General features: G+C 34.3%; 2 protein-coding genes across 3 annotated transcripts in view; one reads left to right on the top strand and one right to left on the bottom strand.

Annotated features, from left to right (window-relative positions):
- The window catches only part of LOC149787820 (uncharacterized), a 199,429-nt gene extending 195,877 nt beyond the window's left edge, over window positions 1–3,552 (bottom strand). The window contains exon 1 of the mRNA XM_089974041.1: window positions 3,407–3,552. The gene's annotated coding sequence lies outside the window, so the exon portion shown is untranslated. The remainder of the gene's footprint in view (window positions 1–3,406) is intronic.
- Window positions 3,553–3,705: 153 nt separating this feature from the next.
- Window positions 3,706–23,507, top strand: LOC149787819 (ropporin-1-like protein). 2 transcript variants are annotated; one of them, XM_089974039.1, is made up of 6 exons: window positions 3,706–3,799; window positions 8,231–8,387; window positions 12,180–12,303; window positions 18,179–18,340; window positions 20,035–20,210; window positions 23,074–23,507. In XM_089974039.1, the coding sequence occupies exons 2-6, from the start codon at window positions 8,248–8,250 to the stop codon at window positions 23,147–23,149; spliced, it is 678 nt and encodes a 225-aa protein (XP_089830165.1). In that variant the 5' UTR covers window positions 3,706–3,799; window positions 8,231–8,247; the 3' UTR covers window positions 23,150–23,507. The 2 variants fall into 2 exon arrangements, with proteins under 2 accessions (XP_089830165.1, XP_089830164.1); XM_089974038.1 differs by having other exon boundaries at window positions 3,739–3,884.
- Window positions 23,508–25,347: the final 1,840 nt, after the last annotated feature.

Raw genomic sequence — 25,347 nt, 5'->3', positions numbered from 1 at the left:
GTGGTGGATATGTTTCTTGAACGAAACAAAACGTTGCTTACAGCTCCAATAGGCATAATATATTTTTATTGGTTTTGTTAAAGAATAATATTTCAAATTAACCTGATTTTGGCATTTCCAGCTTTCATCGCTTTCCAGTCAACTGAAATGTAGGCCGATGAAACTAGAAAACAGGTCCATTTCTTGTGTGAGAATTTGAATTTATTAGAGAAAAGACATCTGGGTAGGTAAAGTCTCATAAAAACGTTATAACTTTACATTGTAGAAAAGCATCATTATTGGTTGCCAGTGGTGTGATATTCCTGAAAATATGACTTTCGTTACACTATAAGTCAATATCACAACATGCTACACAGCACCATTAATTAAGCAGTAAGACCCATCAACCGCCAGAACAAAAATATTGGGTGATGTGTCTTACGCTGAAGGACTAAAGTAACTTCAGCTTGGTGAAATTTAGAAAAGTCAATGATGGTTTGATAAATAGAAAAATATCTCGGGAGTAAAACAAACCATAGATTATGGTCGTGTGCCTTTAACACATTAACCCCTAGAGTTTTATTTCGTTTTCACCTGAAATTCGATTAGGAAACACATTTTGAAAGCTATTTCTGAATAAAACCTAATAAATCAACTTCCAGGTGATTTTCCAATAACATAATGCCTAGTTGTGTTAGAAATATTGTTTTTCACTGGCTATTTGGCTCGAGCATGAGCAGAAGGGTAGAAGTTGGAGTTTGTAAAAATCCGCCTAAGGTTTCCATCTAAATAAAGGCTGTTCACATAAAAATCATCCGATTAAAAAGTCTGCTTGAGATTTCTATTAACACATTAACCCCTGGCAACAAGTTAACGTGGCAGGAGGTAGTAACCTACTGCCGAGCTCTGTAGCATCAAGCTCATGAATGATACACTAAAGTGGGTGGTATTATAGAAAGGTAGACAGATGTAGCTCTACAACGATACCAAATAATCTGGAAGTTCTAGTTACACTACAAAATGGGGGAAAAACCTCAATTTTTTGGACTCAATTTTTTTCGACCCAAAATTCGCCCATGGTCGGAATCCAATTTTGTGCCCCAGATTTTAGACTTTTTGGTCTCAGATCTAAGACAGATTTGGTCTCAGATCTAAGACAGACTGGTATAAACAGCAATGATACACTTCTTTCTCGTCTGTCAGTGGATTAAAGATATGACGAATGCTCTGCTCACGATTTTTTAGAAAATAAATCATATTCCTGTCAATTTCATGTAGGTATATCTAGATGAAAGGTCATTCAAATTTGCTGGTCTGCCATGTAAGCGGCTACGCCATGCCGACACCACAGGGGCTCGTATCATAGCTTAAAATTGACCTGTCATACATGTACTATATAATAACTACAAGGATGGACACTTCTCTCCTTTCTCACGCAACCCATTTAAGAATAAACGCTGTTATTTCAAGCCACATTTCATGTAGCGTAATAAATCTGGGACTGATGTTTAGCATTCAACTGTGTATCCCTACCTTCTCATTGTCCAACTGAAAATAAGTTATAAAATAAATACAGGTCATTTTCTTTTAACCAATGACAGGACAGTATTCCATTCAGCGCTTTGTTCTTGCATATTAAGCGGGTGTGATCAGGTACATTTCTAGCTACGATGTTGTACCCTCAACTTGATTTGTTGTGGTTGAGGCTATGAACTGTACGAACTGATCCCATATCATGTAATGGAGCAAAGAAAATCATCACTAAAGTCAGAAAAACAAATAGTGTAGAAATCTACTACATAAGTATTATCATGTTGTGAAAGAAGTTTAGCTTATTTTGAATTTATTAAGCCCTTACACGATAAAATAAATTGGCATGGTTTCACTAACCTCATCGTGTCCACCATGACAGATAACACGAGACTCTCACCATGACACCTTTTCTACATAAGGCATGCCAGACCATATTTGGATAGTCTACGCTGTATTATTATCAATCAAGTGGCAAATAATCGCTTCTTGGTGGAATTTCAAAGTTGCAGATAGACCGTATTTACTTTTAATGCACAGAATTTCTGACTCAAACGGCGCCAAATTTTTACTACGATTTGTTTACGTTTCCAAATAATGAGTCAATGTCCTTATATGGCACACAAACAAACGAGGCTGAGAACGGATGTAATCATTTGAACTAATATGGCAGACAATCTAAACGAAAATATCAGCTATAAAACTATTTCTACAATGATTTTCGATACTTCCGGTATTAAATAAGAGGACTATTGCATGGGGACCAGATACCACCAGTGACGACTTACCGCCAACGTAATATTTCTGACGCGCTCACGTGCGATTCATAATGTCAGTTTCTGTCAAAACTACCGAGGCACTGCATATCGGTTGCTTTGGTTGCTAATAGATCGTGAAGTAGAATTTTCCTTTTGAAGAAAGTGAATTCTGCGGCATGAAATATGAATGTTTTGTTGTTATTATGCAAAAATAAATCATATCCCAATTTCTAATCGTTAATAACAGTACTGGCGTTAACTGGTACTGTCACTGCAAAAAAAGGGACTCGTTATTATGGATACTTTATGATATTCTGTAAGGCATGACTATAAGTTTTTCATTACATTTTTCTGTTTAAATATTCATAAAATATGTCGAGATTAATTGGATAGAATTACAAGTTTCAAATATTCCTGATTATTAAGAACGTGTTGAGAAACCCGGATAAAGTGGCCGTAACTGGTCCCTTGGCAGTGCTCAATTTACTGGATTATATGCAGGGAATTTGTTTAAAGTGTTATTATTAGGCTAAAAGAGCGCCGGATGTGAATCACACCCAGCTTGCTCCATTGACACGTATATGCTCATGTTAGTACCCTGTTCACAAGGTAGGAGTAAGGGTACTAATATTAGTACATGTCAAGCAGTACAGTGGGAAAATTATTAGGTATGATATTAAGTCAAATTTTTGATAGGGATACACAGTCGAATGCCTGAGCTAAACATTCGTACCAAATTTATTATGCTACGCGAAATGATGCTGGAAATAACAGCGTTATTCTTAAATAGGTCGCGCGAGAAAGAAGAGAAGTTTCCTCCCTTGTAGTTATTACATAGTACATTATCGGTCAATTTTAAGCAACGTATCGAGCCCCTGTTGCCGACAACAAATAGTGTCGGTGAATCCTAACTTTTCTATTGGGAATGGACTCTGACCCTTCACCCCAACATAAATATCCAAATATCAAAAATGGGGTGACAAGGGTCAGAGGAAACTCGGACTATAGGATTACAAGCTCCTGTGATATTGTCAACCTTTGAAAGAGTTGAAACTATTAAAAAAACTCAATATCAGTCTTCTCTGCATCATACTGGGGGTATGAATTTAAACGAAAAGTGGGTTCGACTAAACTATAACCTTTGTAAATCAAGAAAGTCTGCCTTCGTTGATAATGTACCAGTCAATCAGTCTTTCTTATCCGCTGCAGCAGACGACACAGTACACATATCCCATAAATCAGTTAATATCCGGGCACTTGCAAGAAAGGGATAAGAGTCTGATGAAAACGATTTGTCTTGAACCTATATAAAAATGTAAGTCATAACCATTTAGTATCATATTATACTGGCAAGTTCCTTTTCATTAGGTTACTTGCAAATTCATCAAATATTAAAGTAATTATGAATCGGTTTAGACTGATAGTCTACCGGAACCGGACTGTGAACGGGACTTGCGCATTTTGCATGCGCAATCAGTTGCTACAGGCAACAATCTCAGTGCAGTTGTTGAAACAACGCTCGGTATAAAAAGGTATTTAGACACAGGAAATTGCATTCTTTTTATTGAAAACAGTGATTCAAGATAAAAAATACAGACAATATTTTCATTGATACAGGTTTGTACTTTTTATCAGTTAATAACACTGAGTTGAGGAGTGTTTGCAAAATGTGTAACATTCAAACAAAATATACTCAGTACTTATGGTTCATTTGAACAGAAGTACTACAGTACAGGTTAGTTACCGTGCAGTCATTAATTTGATGGAAAAATATAATCTAGGAATGCTAATGATTTCACCAAGTTAGTCTTGACAGCAAATTAATGACTGTAAGCAAGTTGATCAAGATATATGACAGATTATTATCAAACTATAGTACAAGTCACATTGGTCATGTATGCGCATTTAATAATTTTAAATTAAATATAAATTGTTCTTTTAAAATTTTGACACTAATTTTCTGTAACCAAAATCTATTAAATCCTGATTATTGAATGATTTGCACCTCAACTGTCACCAAGAAACTTTCAGACGAAAATTATCTAAAGCTTTGTACTGTTACAAAGGTGGTCATGTACTATGCTTGGGCCAAATAAGAGCACGTCCAGTGGAATCATCACAATATAAGGTAGTACAGATTTGTTTAATATGCATAGCTTTTATTGTGACATCACAGCGTGTGATGATTGTGACATCACCACGCGATGTTCAATCAAGATTGTACTGGATCACACCTTTAGGTTCATTTTGTCCAAAAATGTCTCTGTACTTTAACATTGATTTGTCATATGCACCTCTTGGGGCATCAAAATAATGACATTCCAAAGGAATATGGATGTATACAAATCCAAATGAAGTAAATACTTGCCACTTAAAGGTATGTAAAATCAAATTCTAAAAAATGACATCCATTATTGAAATAGTCGGTGTTGAATGCCTACATGACCAGTGTAGCTTGTACTATAGAACAAATATTCTCAGAAATAGTCAGTTTACCCAAGAACATTTGCTATAGTAAAAGTCATACAGGTCGTGTAGGCATTCAACACCGATTAATTCAGTCATGAGTGTCATTTGTAAAAATAAATCTGATTCTACATATCTTTAAATGGCAATTTTATTCACTTTTTTTTATTTACATTCATTTGGAAGGTCATTATTTACATGCCTCTAGAAATACATACGACAAAATTATTGATAAAGTACATGGACATTTTTTAATGTTGGATGAAATCAACCTAAGGTAAGATCCAATAAAATCCAGATTGAATGTCACATATTGTGATGTCACAATGAAAGCTACTCATGTTGATAAACAAGTTTGCACTACCCAATATTGTGATGATAAGACTCAATGTGCTCTTTTCTTGACCCCATTTAGTACCTGGCCACCATTATAAAAATCCATAGCAATTGATAATTTTCATCTTTCAAGTTTCTTGATGACATTTAAGGCCCAGATCATCATACAGTAACCAGAATTGAATAGACTTTGATTAAGCAAAATTAGTATTAAATTTTAAAATAACAATTTATAGTTAATGTACAATGAATAAATGTTCATAAATGACCTGTATGCCTTTTACTATAATTAGAATCAATTATAGCAACAGATGGAGTAAATTGACAGGGTAACAAGTTTTAAATCTTCTTACCAGATATTCCAGTACAATTACAGTGACCATGTGCACACAAAGTTCTTCGGTTTGCATAAGTGTGTGTTTACATCCATTTCTAAACCAGCATATGGCAAATGATCATCAGTAGGGGAAGGATCTCTGAAAAGATGAAAAAGAAGACAGAGGACTATTATATATTCTATATTTTTCGCTTCGTGCAATTTTAGTAGTGGACTATTTATTTAGTTGACAAATTGAAGATGGGTCCATTGTCAAACTAATTCAGATATGTTTACTAAATTGTATGAATTCTTTTGTTTGACAACAAAGATCAGTTTATGAATCTGGCATAAAGAGCATAAAAAACTGTAGCATAAGCTGTCTCCAAACTAATCAAACTTCATAAAAATATATTATTTACATGACCATATGTGCTAAGTTTGAAGTTTGCTTACACAGAGACAGCACAAATTATGGTAAATTTACTTCTAGAACTCATATCACTATGTTAATAAATCTGGGATACAGCTTACATTGCAACTTTATGCACTTTCAGGTTTTAACAAACCATCCTTCCTAATGAAAAATGGATGTTACATTGACAGTAAACTTATTGATAATATAACAAAAATTCTGGGAATGGAAATACTTGCAGAAAGCAATTGTCATTAAAAGGGATATCAAAGAGACATGACATTCTGCATAGAAAGATGTTGAGATTTCACATGAGAATTAATATCTAATGAAAATCTTTGTAGATAATCAATCTTGACTTGAGTGACCACATGTCATTTATGATCAAAGTCATTATGCACAGGTCAATTTTACTATACACTGTCATGAGGAAGTACCTGATAAGCATAACCAACAGCCATGATTTATAGGCAAAATATGTGTTCAACACTGCTATGAATGACAATATTACAAAATTATATTATAAGTACTACAGACTTCCATTTATTCTTTTATAAAAACTGACAGCAGAATAGAGACTGTAAGTAAATTGCAGATTATTCTGAACAAATTTTTTAAAATTAGGAAATGAGTCTTTTTTACTGGTTTCCTATGTATGTAAGACAGAGCTGTATACTACAGACTGCACACCAGAATAAAGTACAAGTTACAGACCAACATTGTTGTTCAGTAGTTGTCTGAATCCCTCTTGTGATTACCATTGCTTCATTTATTAAAGGAAGCAAACATGGACACATATAGTTCAGAGGTTCATGTTGTTTGTTTATATGTTGTAAAAACCTCCACTAAACTAGTAATATCATATTGAGAGATATTCTTACCCTGCTTTCACAACAGAATTTCAGGTACTATTGTAAATTGTTTACCTATGGAGCTGTAATACATAATGCTTGCATCAAATTAGGATGGGGGGGGTTGTACTAATAAATTATTTGCATTTTGCAGATGAGCTAATATTCTATAGTTCTTGTAAAGACTTGCGTTCTTTTTCGCTTTATCACTGTTACAGCTATATTGACAAAACCTCAAAAAAGTTTGATTTTTAACCTATTGTGTCTTCATTTAAGGATGTTATGACCCCTTATTCTCTGTCCTTATAACCACTTTTCAAGAGCTGAATTTTAGTTACCTAAGATTTCTGAATTTCAGCCAAACTTAGTATGCAGCTCTTTGCAAGTGAGACACTAAATGACTTCAGTTTTCAGCAAATCATGAGATTATTTACAGGAGTTATGTCCCTGATTGCCTGATCAACTAAGTTTGATTTTGACACCATAACTCTATCAAGTATGTTGGATTTCAACCATATTTGGCTTGCAGCTTTATATTAACAAGATTTGGATGTGTTCAGTTTCCAATGTTTCACTACACCATTTAAGGGAATTATGTGTCCTGATGGACTATTCTCTGGACTTTGGTTTTGACAGAATATCTTTGCAATGATCTGTTAGGTTTCAACCAAATTTGGCAGGTGACTTTTTTTGATGAAGTCTTGAGCGAGTTAAATTTCCAGCATTCCACAACATCATTTACTCAAGCTTTGCCACTGAATGCTCATCATTCTTCTTTGGTTTATTCAGCATTGAATTTCCAATGATTGTTGAGTTCTTCCAGATTCTACATGTAGTTTTATATTGAAAAACCATGAAGGCTCGTGCTTTGCAGCTTAGCTTAGCATCATTTAGGGCAGTTATGGACCATTATTTTCCATCCTACCAACTTGATTTCTGCAACCTAACTTCTATACTATATTTGGATTTCAAACAAATTTAGTATGCAATATTATATTGATGTAAATAAGTTTCATTTTTAGCATAATGTGACATAATTTACAGATATGGCACTTTGATTGTTTTTTAGGTTTTAATTTTCACAGCAGTACTGACCAGGGTTTGTTAGATTTTAACAGAATTTAGCTTGCACCATTATAATGATGGGGCCTTGAATGAGTTTGATTGTCAGTATTCCACAGAACAGCTCAGAAGTGTTCTTGTCCCAGATTTCCAGTCATCCTCATTTAGGTGTCTACAGCATTATTTTACCAAGACATAGGATTTTAGCCAAATTTGGTGTGCATCTTGGTATGAATGAGGTTTTTGGATGAGTCAGATTTCCAGCATTCATCATAATCATTATGGGGAGGTATGGCCCTTAAATGCCACTTCTTATAACTTTGTTTCCCAACGCAAGTTTTTCTCTGAGGCCCTGCCAAGCAGATTGTAAGGGGACAAGCTCCAGTTGGATTTTGTTGCAGTTTAGTGTTCATATTATTTTGTTTTAGCTGTCATTTAAATCTAAGTTTAGTACTCAGAAAATTTTAAACACATGGCTAAGATTAGAAAATCACTCTTTCAAGTTTTCTCTGCGCAGGTCATACATACATCGCAATGCCAGTAACAGCCCCAGATGAACCATACTACTGCTCCCAGCAGATAAACATCCCTCCTAACCTTCCTGACATACTGAAACAGTTCACCAAGGCAGCCATTAGAACACAGCCCAAAGATGTCCTGGCATGGTCTGCAGCGTAAGTAGACAGCAACAGTGATCAGCTCTCAACTACACAATGTACTATTCCATCAAAGGCTTAAGCAGTGATATTTTAGCTGTTGTAAACATACACACACACACACACACAGATGAATTAGGCTGTATATTGACAATATCACATTTTGAGAAATAAAATATTAATCTGACAATAAGCTATGCATTTGGAGATTTGTTTTGGCAAAAATAAAATTGCAAATAATTACTAATACTAAAAATATATTTGAATACATTGAACTGTGTTGTGGTAATCCCGTACAAAATAATTAGGCAGATTCCACCTGGAACTTAAGCAGACTTCAGGCGGAATCTGCCTAAAATGTTAAAAATCTGGTTAATACAAAGGCGGACATGGAAAATTTGAGAAGTCAAAGATGAATCCATCTAAGAGTCTGTCTAACTCTAAGATGGAATTTTGTCAAATTCCTGCTATAAATACATCTTTAGGCATAATTTTGGACTTGGTTGATTTTCCACCCACCATCTAAGTGGAATTAGGAACTTAGTCACTGGCATCTATTATATGAAAGGAGGAATCTGGACTTAGTTTATTTTCTAACCAACATCTAGGCGGAATGAAGAAGTTAGTCATTTACATCAGTTAAAGAAGGCATAATTAGGACTTGGCTTTTGTGTGTCTCACAGTAAAGTTAAATGACCGAAAATATAGTGATATTTTGTGATTGTAATATCACTGACAGTTCAATAAAAATATCAATAAGATATAATAAAATTTATTGTTTCTGGTACAATTTGAATGATTTTCAGCAGCATTTATATTTCCTGTTTCTGATAGCTGTAAATTTGAATTGTTTATTTTGGGCACAATTTATTACTTCTTTCCACAGCTTTCCTTGTTAAATTTCTTTTTCAAATTTGTTGTTGTTGTTGTTGTATTTTTGTTTAACTTCAGTTGGATTTAACTGCCCTCGAGCAAGTTTTCATCTTGTTTTCCGTTTTAAAACATAATTTCGCTTTTCTCCTGACCTGAATTTTCTCGATATGGACCCATTTTTTAATATCGTCTCCAAAACTTTTTTTAAAATAATGCTCTATCCAGTCCCATTCCACAACGAGGTTTCAAATAAGTATTTGTTCCATTTATTGTTTAACAGAGGATCGTTGTATAAAGCTTTCTGATTGGTCAACATTTTGTAATTGCCCAATGAATAGTCGCGTAACAGAAACTGATGGGAAAGAGTATGTTTACTAAACATGGCAATTTGAATTTTCAAGCGGGACGAGAGATTGAATAACCATTTGAAAAATGTGCGGCAATTAGAATACCCTGAATGCAAATTTGATGGGAACATAACTGGTAAATCTGTATGAAAACTGAACGCCAGGACAAGCATGTTGCTTTTTGTGCCGTAAAGAGCTTTACAGTAGCGGCTAACATGCTAAATAGGACAAGGAATTGAATCGGGATGATTTCGAAGTAATATACAACTCCAAACTGATTAACTTCAGAATTTAAGGAGGGACAACATGTAGAACACTGGTGGGAATTGTTGCCAGATATCCATGTCTATCAAAGATAGTCATATCTTTGCAAATTTTCTTGGCCGAAAAGTAGAATCTACTTTCAGTCTCATGAGGCATTGTGTATATTATCAAAATATTCTTGGTGTGTAAAATAAGAGTTATTATATCATGATAAACGTTTGTCATGGCTGCTTTTGAAACAAGGACTAATTCAAGAGACCACAACAGCATCATAGTTTGTGCAATCAAAAATCCAGTCTACAGTACAAGTGACATAAGGCAGGCTCCTAGCTTTTCTTCTTCTCATAATCAAATTGCCTCAAATGGATGCTTTTCTGTAATTTTGCATTATTTTCACGGCTGAATTTTTCTATGCAGATTAATATTTTATATATGTCAAATGTGTTCACGGATGCCTGTGCATATGTTCCAGGCTTGATACTTTGATTTTTAAAACCACTTAATTATTTAGTGTGAAGATACTTCATATCATGTTGTATATATAGTGTATATGTTGTACATCACATATAGAAGGCCTCAAGGTAGATTAGTTATGTAACTAATTGAATTACCTTCTCTAAATAAAGTCATTATTATTATTATTATTATTTTTATTACTATTAACTCCCATTTCTCTTGCCTTGGATGTCATATAATTACAACATCAGTATAATTGTTTTCATGCACACTTAAATATCACCTTGGTTAATAAAGTCCTCTTAAATTCATATCCATTATTTCTTTGAAACCTGCTGAAATGTCTGAAACACTAAAAAAAAAAATTCAGTAAAATACTATATAATGATCAAAATTTTAGTGAAATCTTAGAAAAGTTTTAGTCACTTTTTTGTGTGAAACCTCACAAATATTTCAAAGAAATTTGAGTGAGACCTCAACATAATTTCAATGAAAGTTTTGGTCAAAATATGTGTGAAATCTCACCAAACCTTAAAGTGAAATGAAAAATACTAAGTGATGCCATGTTGGATTAGACTTTGTATGCAAGAAAGAAAATGGCATTGCCCCTTAGGACAAGTAAAACCTAAATCTTATTTGATAATGTCTGTCAAAATAAAATTTATGATCCATTTTAAATATTACTGTGAATATTTATCATTGATTCCCAAAAATATCTAAAAATCATTAGGCAGTTAATACATAATAGAAATCTGAAGTATATTTTTTATGGTTTAGGCAGAAAATGCTTAAAAAATCCATCTGAAATCTGCCTTGACATTTTCATTATTGGATGGGGTTTCTGCAGGTATTTCCATGTAATTAGGCAGAAATAAAGATTCCGCCTAGTAACAGTAATTTCAAGCAATATTCCACCCTGAATCTGCCTAAAAGTGATAATAAGGGGAATCTAGGCTAAATAAGCGGAATAAACAGATTCCGCCTAGTAGACGGAATAAACAAATTCCACCTAGTAGGCGGAATAAACTAATTCCGCCTAGTAGGCGGAATAAACAAATTCCACCTAGTAATAGACGGACTAATTTGCATATTTCGGGCTGTATTCCACCCTGAATCCGCTCTGAACCCACCTAAAATTTATAATAAGTGGAATCTAGGCTTTAAGGGAAATCCGCTTTAAAATTCCACCTGGAATCTGGTTCAAGTCAGGGCATAAGTTTTCGTACAGAATAAATTCCATCTGTTGAAAATCGGTAGCAATTTATTTTCAATTCCCATCTCACCCTGATGCACACACACATAGACACACACACACACACACACACACACACACTGTGTCTGTCTGTTTGTCTGTCTGTCTCTTTCTTTTCTCATGCCCCATTCTTAAAATTCAGAATAAAATATTCTTTCTCAAATTTAGTGCACCCTAGGAAGGCAGATGGATAGATGAATAACTGACATAAATGGGAAGTACTGTAAACATCATTGTGGTAGTGGGTATTAAAATATGTATGTCTAAATACTTTTGTATGAATTTGATTTCTTGAATGTTATTTAAACCAACACTGGTTCTTTTCTTTGTCATGTAAGTCAATTTAAAAAAATAAAGAATACAAGATGAGCAGAAAGTAAAGATTTAAGAAACAGAAGTAGTTCAGTATGTGTCTTGAGAGAATTATCGTATTGGAAGAATGACCAGTAGACATATTGGCTGCATAAATGTTCACTAAATTCTTATTGTGTTGTATAACCATTTGTAAGAAAAGACACTATGTTAGATGTGCTAGAATGACCATATCTAGGCATTTTAGAGATAGTATGCACTGGAAATGAGATAAATTAAAAAGTTAATAAATGTTATCTCTTTCAGGTATTTTCGAGCTATGGCAAAGGGTGAAACACCTCCAGTAAAGCAGAGATTAGAGACGCCAGTTGCCACACAGAAAACAGACTCTGGTCTCACACCTGGTCTTCTCAAAGTTCTCAACAAACAGGTAGCAATGCAGGAAAGCCTCTCCTTGTGGCGATCCGCATGAAATAAATCACTCCCTTGTTAAAGGCATTACAGCAAATTTAACTCTGGAATCAGACCATGTCCTAGTTCAAATTCTTTTACCTCTGTCTGATTATTTAAAAAAAAAATCTAATTTATTATGTTATAGCATGATTGGTTTTTACTTGTGTCCATGTCTGTAGGTTTAATTATCTCCAACACACACTGGTTGATTATTCCTACATGTCCACGAATATCAATGAAAACTACAGTTTCAGATGGACAATCAGTAAACTTCTCAGTGGCATGTCATCACAAAATGGAGCAAAACAGTACCAAATTTTCCTATTCAAACATTCGTGAATGTATTCGGATAGGATTTATATATTTGTTGATATTTTCTTTGTTTGCTTTAGTTTTTATTGTCAAGAACCCCATACACCCTACCAAACCATATTGAAAACATTGTACAATTAGACATCAAAATCACAATAAATGACATTTTAGGGACCTTGAGTAAATTTTTTTTAGGATTCATACTAAAAGTCAAATGAATGTAGCGTTACTTTTCTTTTTTATCCATAAGCTTATTAATGCCATAAATATTCATTTAGTCCTGAAAATGGATGGTAAAAAGGGCGGAAACTTGACTGCCTGATTAGTCAAATTTGGGCATTATCTGAAAGATTTGTCTGAGAAGTGATTTGTTCAAAATCTAAATTGCATGATGATGTGGCCAATTTAATTAAATTTTGATATTTTGATTATAGGTCTCCAGAATTTCATATATGCCAGACATGTCAGAATATGACTGACTTTTTGATGGACTATAAGCTGCCCACATTGGACCTTTGGTTTCTGTTGTGCCATGAGAAACTCAGTTTTGATAATTACTCTTTTTAACTGAAACAAACATGTATTTTACAATAGTTGTGAAATGGTCTTATGGCCTCTGTAGACATCATAATGTAACTTCTGCTAGGTCCAGGTACTAGGTAACTACTATGAGGGATCAAGTTCCCTGCCTTAACCAAGTTTCAGAGTGCAATGGTCCCCCTCTTGAATCCCCCCCCCCCGACCAGCAGCCACCCACTTAAGAAAGGTCACCTGTCTGATGCGGCCAGCATATTAGTGCAAAAATGTAAAATCTGCTCCTCAACTCCTCACATTCGGCCACAGGTTTTAGTTACTGAAAGAAGTATTGGCTAAAGTACATGTACCACTGGGGTTAATATTATATCATTAATGCTGATATTTACAGGAAATGGGGTCAGCAATGTTGTGATAGAGTTTCGGACTTCACACAGCAGTTTAGTGCTTTTCTTTGATGACTACGACTGGAAGTAATTGTCATGATCATAACATGGTCAGCTTAGGCTAAATAAAGATTCTGTGGATTAACATACACAGAGGGAAATTAACCTTGAACAAAACAGGGTACCAGAGAAAGACCTAAAAATCATGTGACAGTACATGTATTAATTCCTTTATAAACACGTCATTTTGTCAACTCTATAAAAGTTTTGTATGCATAATTAAGTTGCAGTATTGAACAGTTAGCAGCATAGGAATAAATGGTTGCAAAACATTAACATGTTATCACATAAACTGAGTATTAATACCTTATAAGAAAAAGTAAAAGTTATTTGATGTGACAATAATGGGGAGAGTTCAAGAGTTTTTGCCGAAAAAAATTATGTTGGGAAGACTCAAATATACATCATTGTAACAGATAAGGAGAATATTATGTAGCAGTGGGAAATAGAGTAAATGGAAAGATAATTATTTTAAATGCCAAGCAATGTATGTACTAAGATTCAAATGGCATTTTCAAATGATTTTGCATTGCGCATGTCAACAATAATCTACTCACATATTATGCTTAAGAATAAGAGCTATTAATGTTGATTTGAAATAAGTCAGATCTTAAGACAAGAGGAACCTCTTAATAATTAGTGCTAACTTTTAAATGAAGATATTAAATGCTTTGAAGTTATTTGTAGCTTTCTTATTGCATACACATTCTTGTCACAAATATAGTCCCCCTCTGGAAAGGCCACCTGTCCTATATGGCCACTTTCCCAGTGCAGAAGGGGGACCACTGTAGACCATTCAGGTTTCAGGAGTAAAGTGACACCCAACAAAGAGGCAGGTCATATTCAAAAGATATTGGAATAGAAATTAAAATAACCCCCATGTAAATTAAAATATAAAAATTGTTGATGGCTCTATACTAATGCAGAAGGGGCCCCGAGTGGCCGAGTGGTCTAAAGCGCTTTCCGGTACGGATCACTGCCATATCACCTCAGTCTGCGTGGGTTCGAGTCTCGGATTTGGCCAATGTGGGTATGTGAGAAAGCTTGCCAGTAGCTTCTTGTGGGTCGGTGGTTCTTTCCGGGGTTTTCCCAGGTTCTTCCTCCACCATTAATACTGGCCGCCATGTATAGCCTATCGTGTGCTGAAAATGGCGTTAAACCCTACAACAACAACAACAACAACAACTAATGCAGGACAAAAATGGTAGCAAGCATTAGTGTATCATCAAACTCTACAAACCCTTTAACATAAATGATTCTGTTCAAAAGTCATGTCAACTGAGCCAACTACAAGTCATTAAGCATCACTGACCTTTAAGAAAATAAAGAAAATGACAGTGTCAGATTTTAAGCATATTGGTATTTTTCTAGACTCCACCACCATCAACCCACATCCGCTCCTCACCATCCCACTCAACTCAGACCCAGATTCCAGAACCCAATATCAATTAAATAAAAGATATATCTTTCAGTTATGACTCTGTATAAAAAGTTTGCTTAGAAAAGACCAAACAAAAGTGAAACTCTAACCCTCTAAACAGAATATTGTTACAGATTTTTTTAAATCTGCCATGTCCCCTTCCTGTCCCTTTTTATACGTTTTCAAGAATATGATTCATTTTATGCAAAGTACAGTCAAAAACCTTTGATTTGAGACCCATGATGGCATGCTTTGGGTATGATTTATTTTTGATCCCATTGAATCACTCTCTAATGGCCACATCTCAAGTTATTTATGATCTACTGGTATACCAAAAGAAAACTGAAAGATTAATAGAAGAAATATGAGACGTATTATTGCTCTTGTGCTTTATATACTTGTTTATTAGCCTATTTCAACTGCAAACAACATATATCCTGATCTGCAGTCACATAATGTGCCAGAAGAAATGGATCAGTGTTGGTTTGTTCTTACTGAGTTGTTCCTAATAAACTTCAGAGATCCAGATCTGCTGGCACATTATGGCAGATTTGAGTGCAGTTAGCAGTTGAACTTAACTCAAAGGCATGTATTTACAGTAATCCTGCCTAAAAATACTGAGGTGTATTCATGGACTCTGAAGTTGCACTGAAATGTAGAAAACTTACAACCAACCTACATTACATAGGAAAGTCACTTTGTTTGCAAGCTTTATCATGAATTGTACAAGAAGTTATTGCCATACAAGGATCTTAATAACCTTTAGTTTACTACACACAAAAACACAGTTTATGGACATTCTTTTTCATTTTTTTTTACTCATTGACCCCTCTTTTTGGATTTCAGAGGTCAGTGACAGTACTAAAAATCATTTATCTATCTTGAGTAATTTCAGAATGAGAATTCAAAGTATAATCAACAGAGAGGAAGAAGCATTCTATGTATTTTTCTTCCAAAAGTAGATGTGATGACATAAAGTAGACCACGTATTGTTTGAATAAAAACAAACAACTCGCCAAGAACAGCAGCAGCAATAGTCATCCCTGAATTCAATATACAAACGGAATCCAGATTGCCTGACTATTGCTCCATTTACACCACTGAATTCTGGGCTATACTTGAATCACTATAATGGATCAAAGACAACCAAATACCTAAAGCAGTCATTACAAGTGATTCCCTAAGCGTTATCAAATCGATCCAAAATCGCAATACACACTCAAGGGAACAATTCCTTTGCCGAACATGCCAATTAATTGACGATATCACCACAGCACATCAATTAGTCGAGCTCATGTGGATACCGTTGCACATTGGAATCTCTGGCAATGAAACAGCAGAGTTGCACAAACCAAACTAGGAGATCAAAACTCAATCAAGCTTAACTATAGCTCTACAGAAACACTAAGTTTCGTACAAACATATATAGACCAAACATGGCAAGATTTTTGAAACTCCTCCACAATAGGTAAAAAGCACCATGAAATCCAAAAAACGTAGATAGGAACATACAGCTACCTAAGGGTACCTATTTAGAACAGAAAACCATAAACAGGATAATAACTGGAAAAACTAAACTAGCAAGCAGTTTTGGAAGGTTTATAGGACCCAAACCAGCAACCATTAACTGCTTTAACTGACACACCACCGAAGATCTACACCACGTATTCAGTATATGCCCAAAATATCAACCCGCTCGGAAAATATTTATCAAAAACCAAAAAGAGATTGGATCACCACACACTTACCCAGAATTACTTATGGACTCTAATAAAAATAAACAATCAGCATATAAAAATAAAAATAAATTCATAGACTCAGCAGGACTTAGGAACAAAATATAATTACTATCCCCACAAAACCAAAAGATCCAGTAACTAGCTAAATAAATTTAGAAGCCACCACATAAAAACCCATAACATATCATTCAATTTTATAAAAATAATTCACTTATGAAGCACCTATCAAAAACTAAGGAAACCGCAAAATTGGATGTCCTAGATGTCCTTAAAAACCGAATAATCAGCTAGAACTCCGGTCCTAGATGTCCTTAACGAACCGTGTAATCGGCTAGGACTCCGGTCTCTTGCTAAATAAAGTATAAATAACATTCAGTCTCTAAAAACATTAATAAATAAATAACTTAAAGAGGCAATATCTAAAAACTTATAAATAACAACGTAGGAAGCACACCCAAAACACCTCGACTAGTAATACCATAATAACCTTGAAAATCTCTCTTCATACATGATTTCTAGAAAGAACCTCTATAAACAGCATAGAACACACACACCCTTTTTAGAACATTTTGAGAAAAAAATAAAATAAAAAAGTAATTAAAAAAATCACAAGAAACACCAGGCAAATGCAACAAGAAACTAGCGATGTAAAGCAACCAGGACCATTCCCAAGCTCTCCTTCTCACTAATGACAGCCAGCCATTCAACTGTAAGGGACCTTTATGGACCCACAAATTGAGGCCAAACTATCAGGGTTCCTTGAACCCTAAAAGCCTGGGGGAGGTGGCACCATTCCCTTCCCCAGGAACAACTAGCAGGCTGCAGTGCAGTCAGAAGAAAGTGGCACATGCACAATTGTGCGCATGCCACTATAATTAAACTCAACAACAACAAGAACAATGTATTGTTTTTTTAGTGGCTTTTTGTTGTTTTGCCATACAAGTTTGTTGAATACAATGGAGGGGGGTATTATCATATTATTATATCACAATATTGGTACCCGAGTTTCTAGATTATCTTATTTCCAGTATATTAGTATGACATTTTTATGGTGTAAATAACACTGTAGAAAAACAAATAACAAATTTGCATCAAATTAATGGCAATAAGAACAATTAAGCACACAGTGTAATGCAGTAAGACCAATCGTTCACACAGTGTATCACATGTTTAAATCAGGCACACAGATTGCCAGTAGTTCTGCAGATTGCAGAAAGAAAACAGGTGCACAGATTACAATGCTGTGTATCTTATAATTATTATATTTAGTAATGTTTTTATGTGTAATGTTTTTATTGATTAAATTTAATTATCATGCAAACCCAATTTAGTTGTTTCATTGCTTCAGTTTGGAAAGGATAAAAAAACACTTTTTGCTTAATAGTCTCTCTGATTTTCCAGCTTGGCCCAAAAAAAGTAATCAGCCTTAATGTGATTGAAGAGAAATGGACAGATCTTGCCCTACCAAAGGAACAGTTTGATGATTTGGTTAGAATTGGCAGCTTTGGTGGGGAAACAGAATGGAACAAATTCTTTGCTTTGGCTGCTTCACATTTAGGAGAGGTAAAAAAATGTTATACATTATATGCTCAATGTAGAAAAATTCCAACTTAACTACATATCATTGGCATCAATATTAGCTTCATTAAAGAATGATATCATAAGTTGTTTGAGACACTACTTAGTTGGTGCTAGCAATCATGAAAATCCATTTTCTTGAAAAATACAAATTATTGAAATTTGACGGTGTGTCCTTTGTTACAACTTCATCTTAAACTAAGTAGCAGAAAAAGTGAAAACCAACAGGTTTTGGAAAATTCAACAAATAATTTATTTCCGTTGAATACAAAGTGAAAATTTTATATATAAAAATCTATAGTATTGTGAATTGAATCCTGAATAGTTCAAAAGTATAGAGTATTCGAAAGAATTCCATTGGTGTTGTGAATGAATTCCAATCTTGAATGTACTGATGAAACAATAGACTGGAATCAGGCAATGTGCTAACAGTCATCATGTATCATAGTGGTATAATCCAAAATGTCCTTGAATGAATTCATACAATCCCATAATAATGATTTAGTCCAAAATTATTAATGAGCACATTATAATTTCAAAGAATAATTTAAGTAAATAAATCCTCTCAAATATGAACTGTAGCACAACTTAAATTGATTCCACTGAGACTGATGTTATGATATGGCATGAAGAATTTCAGTTTACTTCTCCCTTATATATCGGATTTGGGAGGTCACGTGTTTGAACCCCGAACAAGTTATACCAAAGACTTATATAAATGGTACTAACAGCTGTCTCACTAGATGCTCAGCATTAAGAGGTTAGTGTTAGGACTGGTTGACCTGGTGTCAGGATGATGTGACTGGATGGGACATGATGATACATGTCTGTGGCATGATGCCCCAGTGCTAGACATAACTATAAGCTGTCACACTGCAGACATCGTAGCAGTATGATTCAATTGTTAAAGCTATGTTAAAAATCCAAATCACACACATGCTGTCCCTTACATAAAAACCAAAGTTACAATAGGAGGACCAGAATGAGGGTCAAAAGTTCAGTTTTAGAACATTCTGAGTTGTCAAAAATATCAGGTCTATTACTAAAACTTTAGTAAAGAGCATGGCAAACATAATGTACACCAGAAATTACCGTTGGGAATACCAATGTCCAGAATTCAAACTCAAGTAAATATGTTTACCAAAAAATAATAAACTTATATATAATCCACAATGATAAACAACAGATAGCTATGTTATATGTTGTTTACACACAAAAAACATTTGTCAGGAAGGCCCTACTCACTGCCTCAATTATGGACAATGGTCAATCAAAAAATGCCAATTAAATATATGCAACATATAATCATAGACAAAAGCCAGCACACAACTCACATTAAATATACATGGCACTTTGTTGTCTGCCAAGTTATAGTACAAAGTCCAAACCAGCTGCTAATGATTGAGTGGCACACATTATATTTGTATAGTACAGAATAATAGTAGTGTGACATTCTTATTCCATTAGTTAATAAACCATGAAAGCACACACTCCACAAACATACTGTTACATATTCTGGGTGCATTGAGGAGTAAAGTCACTCGTATCAACAGTGCAACTGTTATGTGAAAGAAGTGTTACACTGTCCTAATGAATGTAGACCATTTAAGCCTGCCTTAATACCTTAAAATAATAAAAATGAACTAAAAAATTTAATGTTTTATCTTCTTTTTTAATAGAACATCACAGATGCTATGAAGACAATATGTGAAATCCTGACAGCTGATCCTGAGGGTGGCCCAGCCAGGATTCCCTTTCCATTATTTAAGGATCTGTATCAATACCTGGCCCAGATTGATGGGGAAATTCCCCAAGCACATATTAATGAAGTCTTCTCCTACCTGCAGTATTATGTGTAAGTAACAGTTTTCATATGAATATGTCTCTTAAAATGCCTGTTTGCCATCTAAAATGGGTCATCTGTTTATTACAGAAGTATTGTGGAAATTAAGTCTATGATAAATTTAAGTATTTTGAACAAATAGCATGCTGATAATTATTACATTCTTCTGAGGGAAATTTCTTCTGTTGTATTATGTGATGGGTATAATGACTGATTTGACCCCCACCAGTATTATTGCAGGAAGATAGTTTCTTTGGAGAAGGCAATGCTAGATTTTGTATTTAATATCATGTACTGTGATGTAATATCATGACATCAGTGCATGGCATTAGTAACTGCTGGAACAGGTATGATGATCATTGCCAGGTATAGTGCAATATAATCAAGACAGAAAGTGTACTGTCCTAAAATAAAATCCAGTAGTTAACCAATCATAATTCAAAAATTTATCTTGTAATACGCTATATTTCCCAGAAGATATACACAGTGTTGTAGTGGTAAATAAAGAGTGAAAGAATGCAATAAAGAAGTGAGGGAACACATGTTACTCAGATGCTGTGGGACAATATGAAAAAAGTAACATAACATGCAAAAAAAGTAAGGGAACACCTTTTGCACTTATTTCCACAGCACTACACCCGTGGATATATATATATTTGCTGCAAAAGTTTACGTTGAACTCGACAATATTCCCATCATTGGTAATTCAATAAAAGGTTGACCTGTAAAATAGCAGATACCCATTACCGTAGGAGCTTGGCAGATCTGGATTTATTGGTTCCTACTAGCATGATCTCAAATACAAAGGTTATTTTATTACAAAGCATTCCAACCTCAGAAGGCAACTTTGAATTCTTTTAAGTGTGCTTTTTGTTTAATTCATAGTTGGCCAACATAGTGAAGCCGACTTTTGTTACTTTTTACCAGTATTTACAGGAATTTTGAAAATATATTAAAACAATGGAACAGTTTTTAAAGTAAGATAATCTAGTGCTTCATGTATGGACATCAATGACCTGGCATCTTCCAGAAGACTTGAAGGAGAAAATAAAATCATCTAATGAATTAGTGAAGGCCAGAAGAGAAAAAGATTATTTTGCTGACAATATGATTATAAACATGGATGAAATTCCTGTGTATTTTGATTTCTTTCCTGGATGGTCTGTCAGTAAGAAGTGGATTAAAATGGGGATTGTACATGGCAGAAGAAGTTTGGGTTGATGATATGATTCCGCAGTGGATGAAAGAGCTTTATCTCAAATACGCAGTTCAAAATGATTTTACTCAAGTTTGAGTGCATTTTCTGGCATGTAGTTTTCAAATGATTTTAAAGATTCCCCACAACTTGCAACTAGAAAAATAAAATGTGTCCCAGAACATACAATGCACATAAAATTACATTAAAAATTAATTCATGGTGCCCCAACAGATGTGGTGTTCCAATATGTATGGTAAATACTGTATTGCCATAATTTTAACATGATCATGTCAGTTGGCTTTACATAGGATTCAATGGAGTTTTTCCCTCAGTAGTAAAAGACAAGATTTAGTTTATTAGTTTATATGATGACTAGATCATCTGTCAATAATCTTATATTGAAAATGCTCTATCTTTTCCATTTGTATAAACCCCCTCAGTATATAATACAGAGGATATAGCAATGTCTGTGAACATTTTTGTTACCAAAGCGCTAGTCTCACACTGATCAAGGTATTTCAACCAAAGTTGGTAAACATGTAAAGTAAGTTATTTATATGTACCATTTGATAAGTGTCTGCACCAATTGCCACAATTAATCAATTATTGCACATGTTTATTTATTCTTAAGTTGTTTATAGTATTTCTTTAAGTTCTAGATATCAGCTTCTTCATCTTCACTGTAACTTTGTATAGTGTGTATGTGGTGTGTGTGTCATTTGGATTTTTAACGTAGCTTTAACACTTTTTCAGTCATATCACTGATTCTTCAGTGTTGCAGTTTATAGTAATGTCTAGCACTGGGGCATCATGCCACAGACATGAGGCTTGATGTCCCACCCAGTTGCATTATCCTGACCCAAGGCTGACCAGTCCTAACACTAACCTCTTAATGCTGAGTGCCTTAGTGAGGCAGCTGTTAGTACCATTGTTATAAGTGTCTGGTATGACTTAGCCAGGGATCGAACCCATGACCTCCTGCATCCAAGGTGGACACTGTAACCACTAGGCTAAAAAATGTTGCAAATAGGAATAAGTAAGTCATTTAGTTTGTCTGCAACTGATAATTTTCTGTATTCTGTAATTTCTTCTCTTTTTTAACATAGAAACAATGTGTAACATAAGTATTAGATAATTTGAGAGTTCAAAGTGCATATGGTATGAAACTTGGTTGGTTAGTTGTTATGGGTTTAATACCATTTTCAGCACTTAATAGGCTATATAATATATTTGGTGGAGGAAGAACCCAGGAAAACCTTGGGAAGAATCATTGACCCAATTGGAGCTATTTGCAAGCTTTCTCACATACCTACATTGGCCAAGCCTGAAATTCAAACCCACATAAACAGGGTGAGATGTCAGTGGTCTGTAAAGGTGGGCACCTTAAACCACTAACCATGTATTTTTGTTCCAACTTTGCATGATTTAAGAAGTTTTATTGTATATATTACAAGTAACTCTTTTCACCAAAAGCAAGTTTTTACAATTAAGATCACTTGATCAGTTATGTTATATAATGCCCTGAAAGCAATCTTCTTTAAGAAAACTTTTTTGCCAATTATACTTTTTATGATTTAACACAGCGCAGGCTTTTAAAAGGAATATTTTAGGTAGAAAATCTTTTTGTTTTTTCAATATGCTTGCAAATGATGTTCAAATGATTCATTTCTTTTATAGAAATAAACAAGATGGATACGTTCAGCCAAGGAATTTCTTAAGTTCAGAATGTCCAAAACTTGGAGGAGGATTATGAAACTTTTTCATCATGAATTTTCTTCAAGCATTTGATCACATTTTTGCAGACTGAAGTAACTTTTTATAAAATTCAGAATTGTTAAGGGGATGAACAGAACAACATAAAGCAGAAAGACAAATATTGAACATTTGAATGTGGACAAATAATATGCTGTTTTCTCTTCTAGAAAATCATTTTAATGCTTTCAATACCTTTTAAAAATTGTTGGGATTATGTCAATATGAGAGCTGAAACCTTACTGGCATTTCAAGAGTTCTGCAAGTAAAATAAGTCTGTATATATTTCTCATTAGGTACATTTTTATCAGATATCTTCTTGTTCATTTAATATTTCTTAAATAAATTTTTCAACTTAAGTTGGTTGTTATTTATTTTGCTCCAGTTTTCAGTCTAGAACCTTTTGACAGTGAAACCAGGGCTTCATTCACAAAGGCTAGTGTTAGATAGTGAATATGCCAGCTCTAGGTTAATAATTCTACTACATGGGCAGCTAACAGTCAGAAGAGTTAGTTCACCATGAGCAGTGCATGCCAAGTTTGCATTATTCACTGAAGAGCTTCCCAAAACATAAGACTTGGTTAATTTACGTTTATTGTAGTATGCCTGATGAATATATAAAGCTGTTAACTTTATGCTATAAATGAAAACCATATATTCTCAGGGCAGGTTATGTTAATAATAAAATAATAATAATAATAATAATAATAATGGCCTTATTTAAAGAGGGTAACACAATTAGCTAAGAACTAATCTACCTTGAGGCCCTCATACAAAGAAATTTATTTATTTTAGCTGCATCTCTGAAGCCACTGGATTTATTGGGTTTGGAAGAAGGAAATAGAGTGGGCATTTCTAATCTCAACTGGAATACTATTCCAGGGCAGAGTTCCAGAGTATTAGGAAACTTTTTTAAAATAACTTCTTGTTTGGTTTAGGTATCTTATACTGTTTGGTAGACATGGATTGCATGTGGGGAGTATTACCAGGTAGCCTATACTGGAATAGTGATTTTAAATATTCAGGAGCACTATTATGGGATATCCTGTACATTAATTTGGCTTTTCTCAAACAGATTCGGTCTTTAGTAGGTAATATTTTTAACTTACCAGCTAAATTTTCCTTGCTTTCTTTCTGGGTTGATATTAGCCCTAATGCTCTTTTTTGAAGATGTGCCAGCTTTGCTATGTTTTTATCATTTGAATTACCCCATACTGTATTACAGTAGTCTAAATAGGGTTGTCTGTAACTGTTATAAAATAGTTTTCTGTGCCTTTCAGGGAGAAAATGTTGTATCCTTCTGAGAAGCCACAAACTTGAATTTACTTTTTTACTGATATGTTCAGTCCATGATAGGTTATAATCTACCAGAACACCAAGTGGTCTATCTTGACAGACCATTTGCAATTTTTATCCTTCCATGTCAGACATAGTTCATCACTATCAAGATTTGTGCTTTTTTGAGATAAGTAATATTTTAGTTTTTCCAGTATTTACCACCATGCCATTGCATGTGCACCAGTTTTCCAGTTTGTTTAGAGCATTCTGTAAAGAAATTTTGAGTTCATGCTTTGTGTTTTGGATGTCTGACAATGTTGTGTCATCTGCATAGAGATCTGTAGATGATATTGAGTCTCTTAGTAAAAGTGGTAGGTCATTAATAAATAAAGTAAATAGTAATGGACCTAGAATTGAGCCTTGTGGTACTCTATATCTAATCGTTCCAGGTTCAGACAGAACATTATTTATGTAAACATGTTGTGTTCTCTCACTTAAGTAAGAAGTAAACCATCTAATTGTTTTTTCATCACATTGGTAGATTTTCAGTTTCTTCAAAAGGATTTCATGATCCACCATGTCAAAAGCTTTCCTGAAATCTACAAATACAGATTTTATTATTCTACCTTGGTCAAGTGCTTGAAGCCATTTATCAGTTAGGGAGATCAAGGCAATTTCACAGGAATGTTTCTGTCTAAAGCCTGATTGATTAGGGTGTAACAGCAAGTGTTTGGTTAAATATGACATGAATGAGTCATGGACATGTTTTTCAATCAGTTTTGACAGGTTTGGTAGTATTGAGGTTGGTCGGTAGTTATCAGCATCATCCTTAGAACCAGATTTGTGAATAGGAGTTACTTTTGCAGTTTTCCATATTTTGGGGACAGATGAGGTTGCAATACTTAAATTGATTATGAATGT

This window comes from Sinohyriopsis cumingii, chromosome 11 (genome assembly GCF_028554795.1).
Source record: "Sinohyriopsis cumingii isolate HCF-2022 chromosome 11, ASM2855479v2, whole genome shotgun sequence".
Classification (NCBI taxonomy): domain Eukaryota; kingdom Metazoa; phylum Mollusca; class Bivalvia; order Unionida; family Unionidae; genus Sinohyriopsis; species Sinohyriopsis cumingii.
Note: the sequence above shows the minus strand (reverse complement) of the source record. Positions and strands in the feature narration are given on the sequence as shown.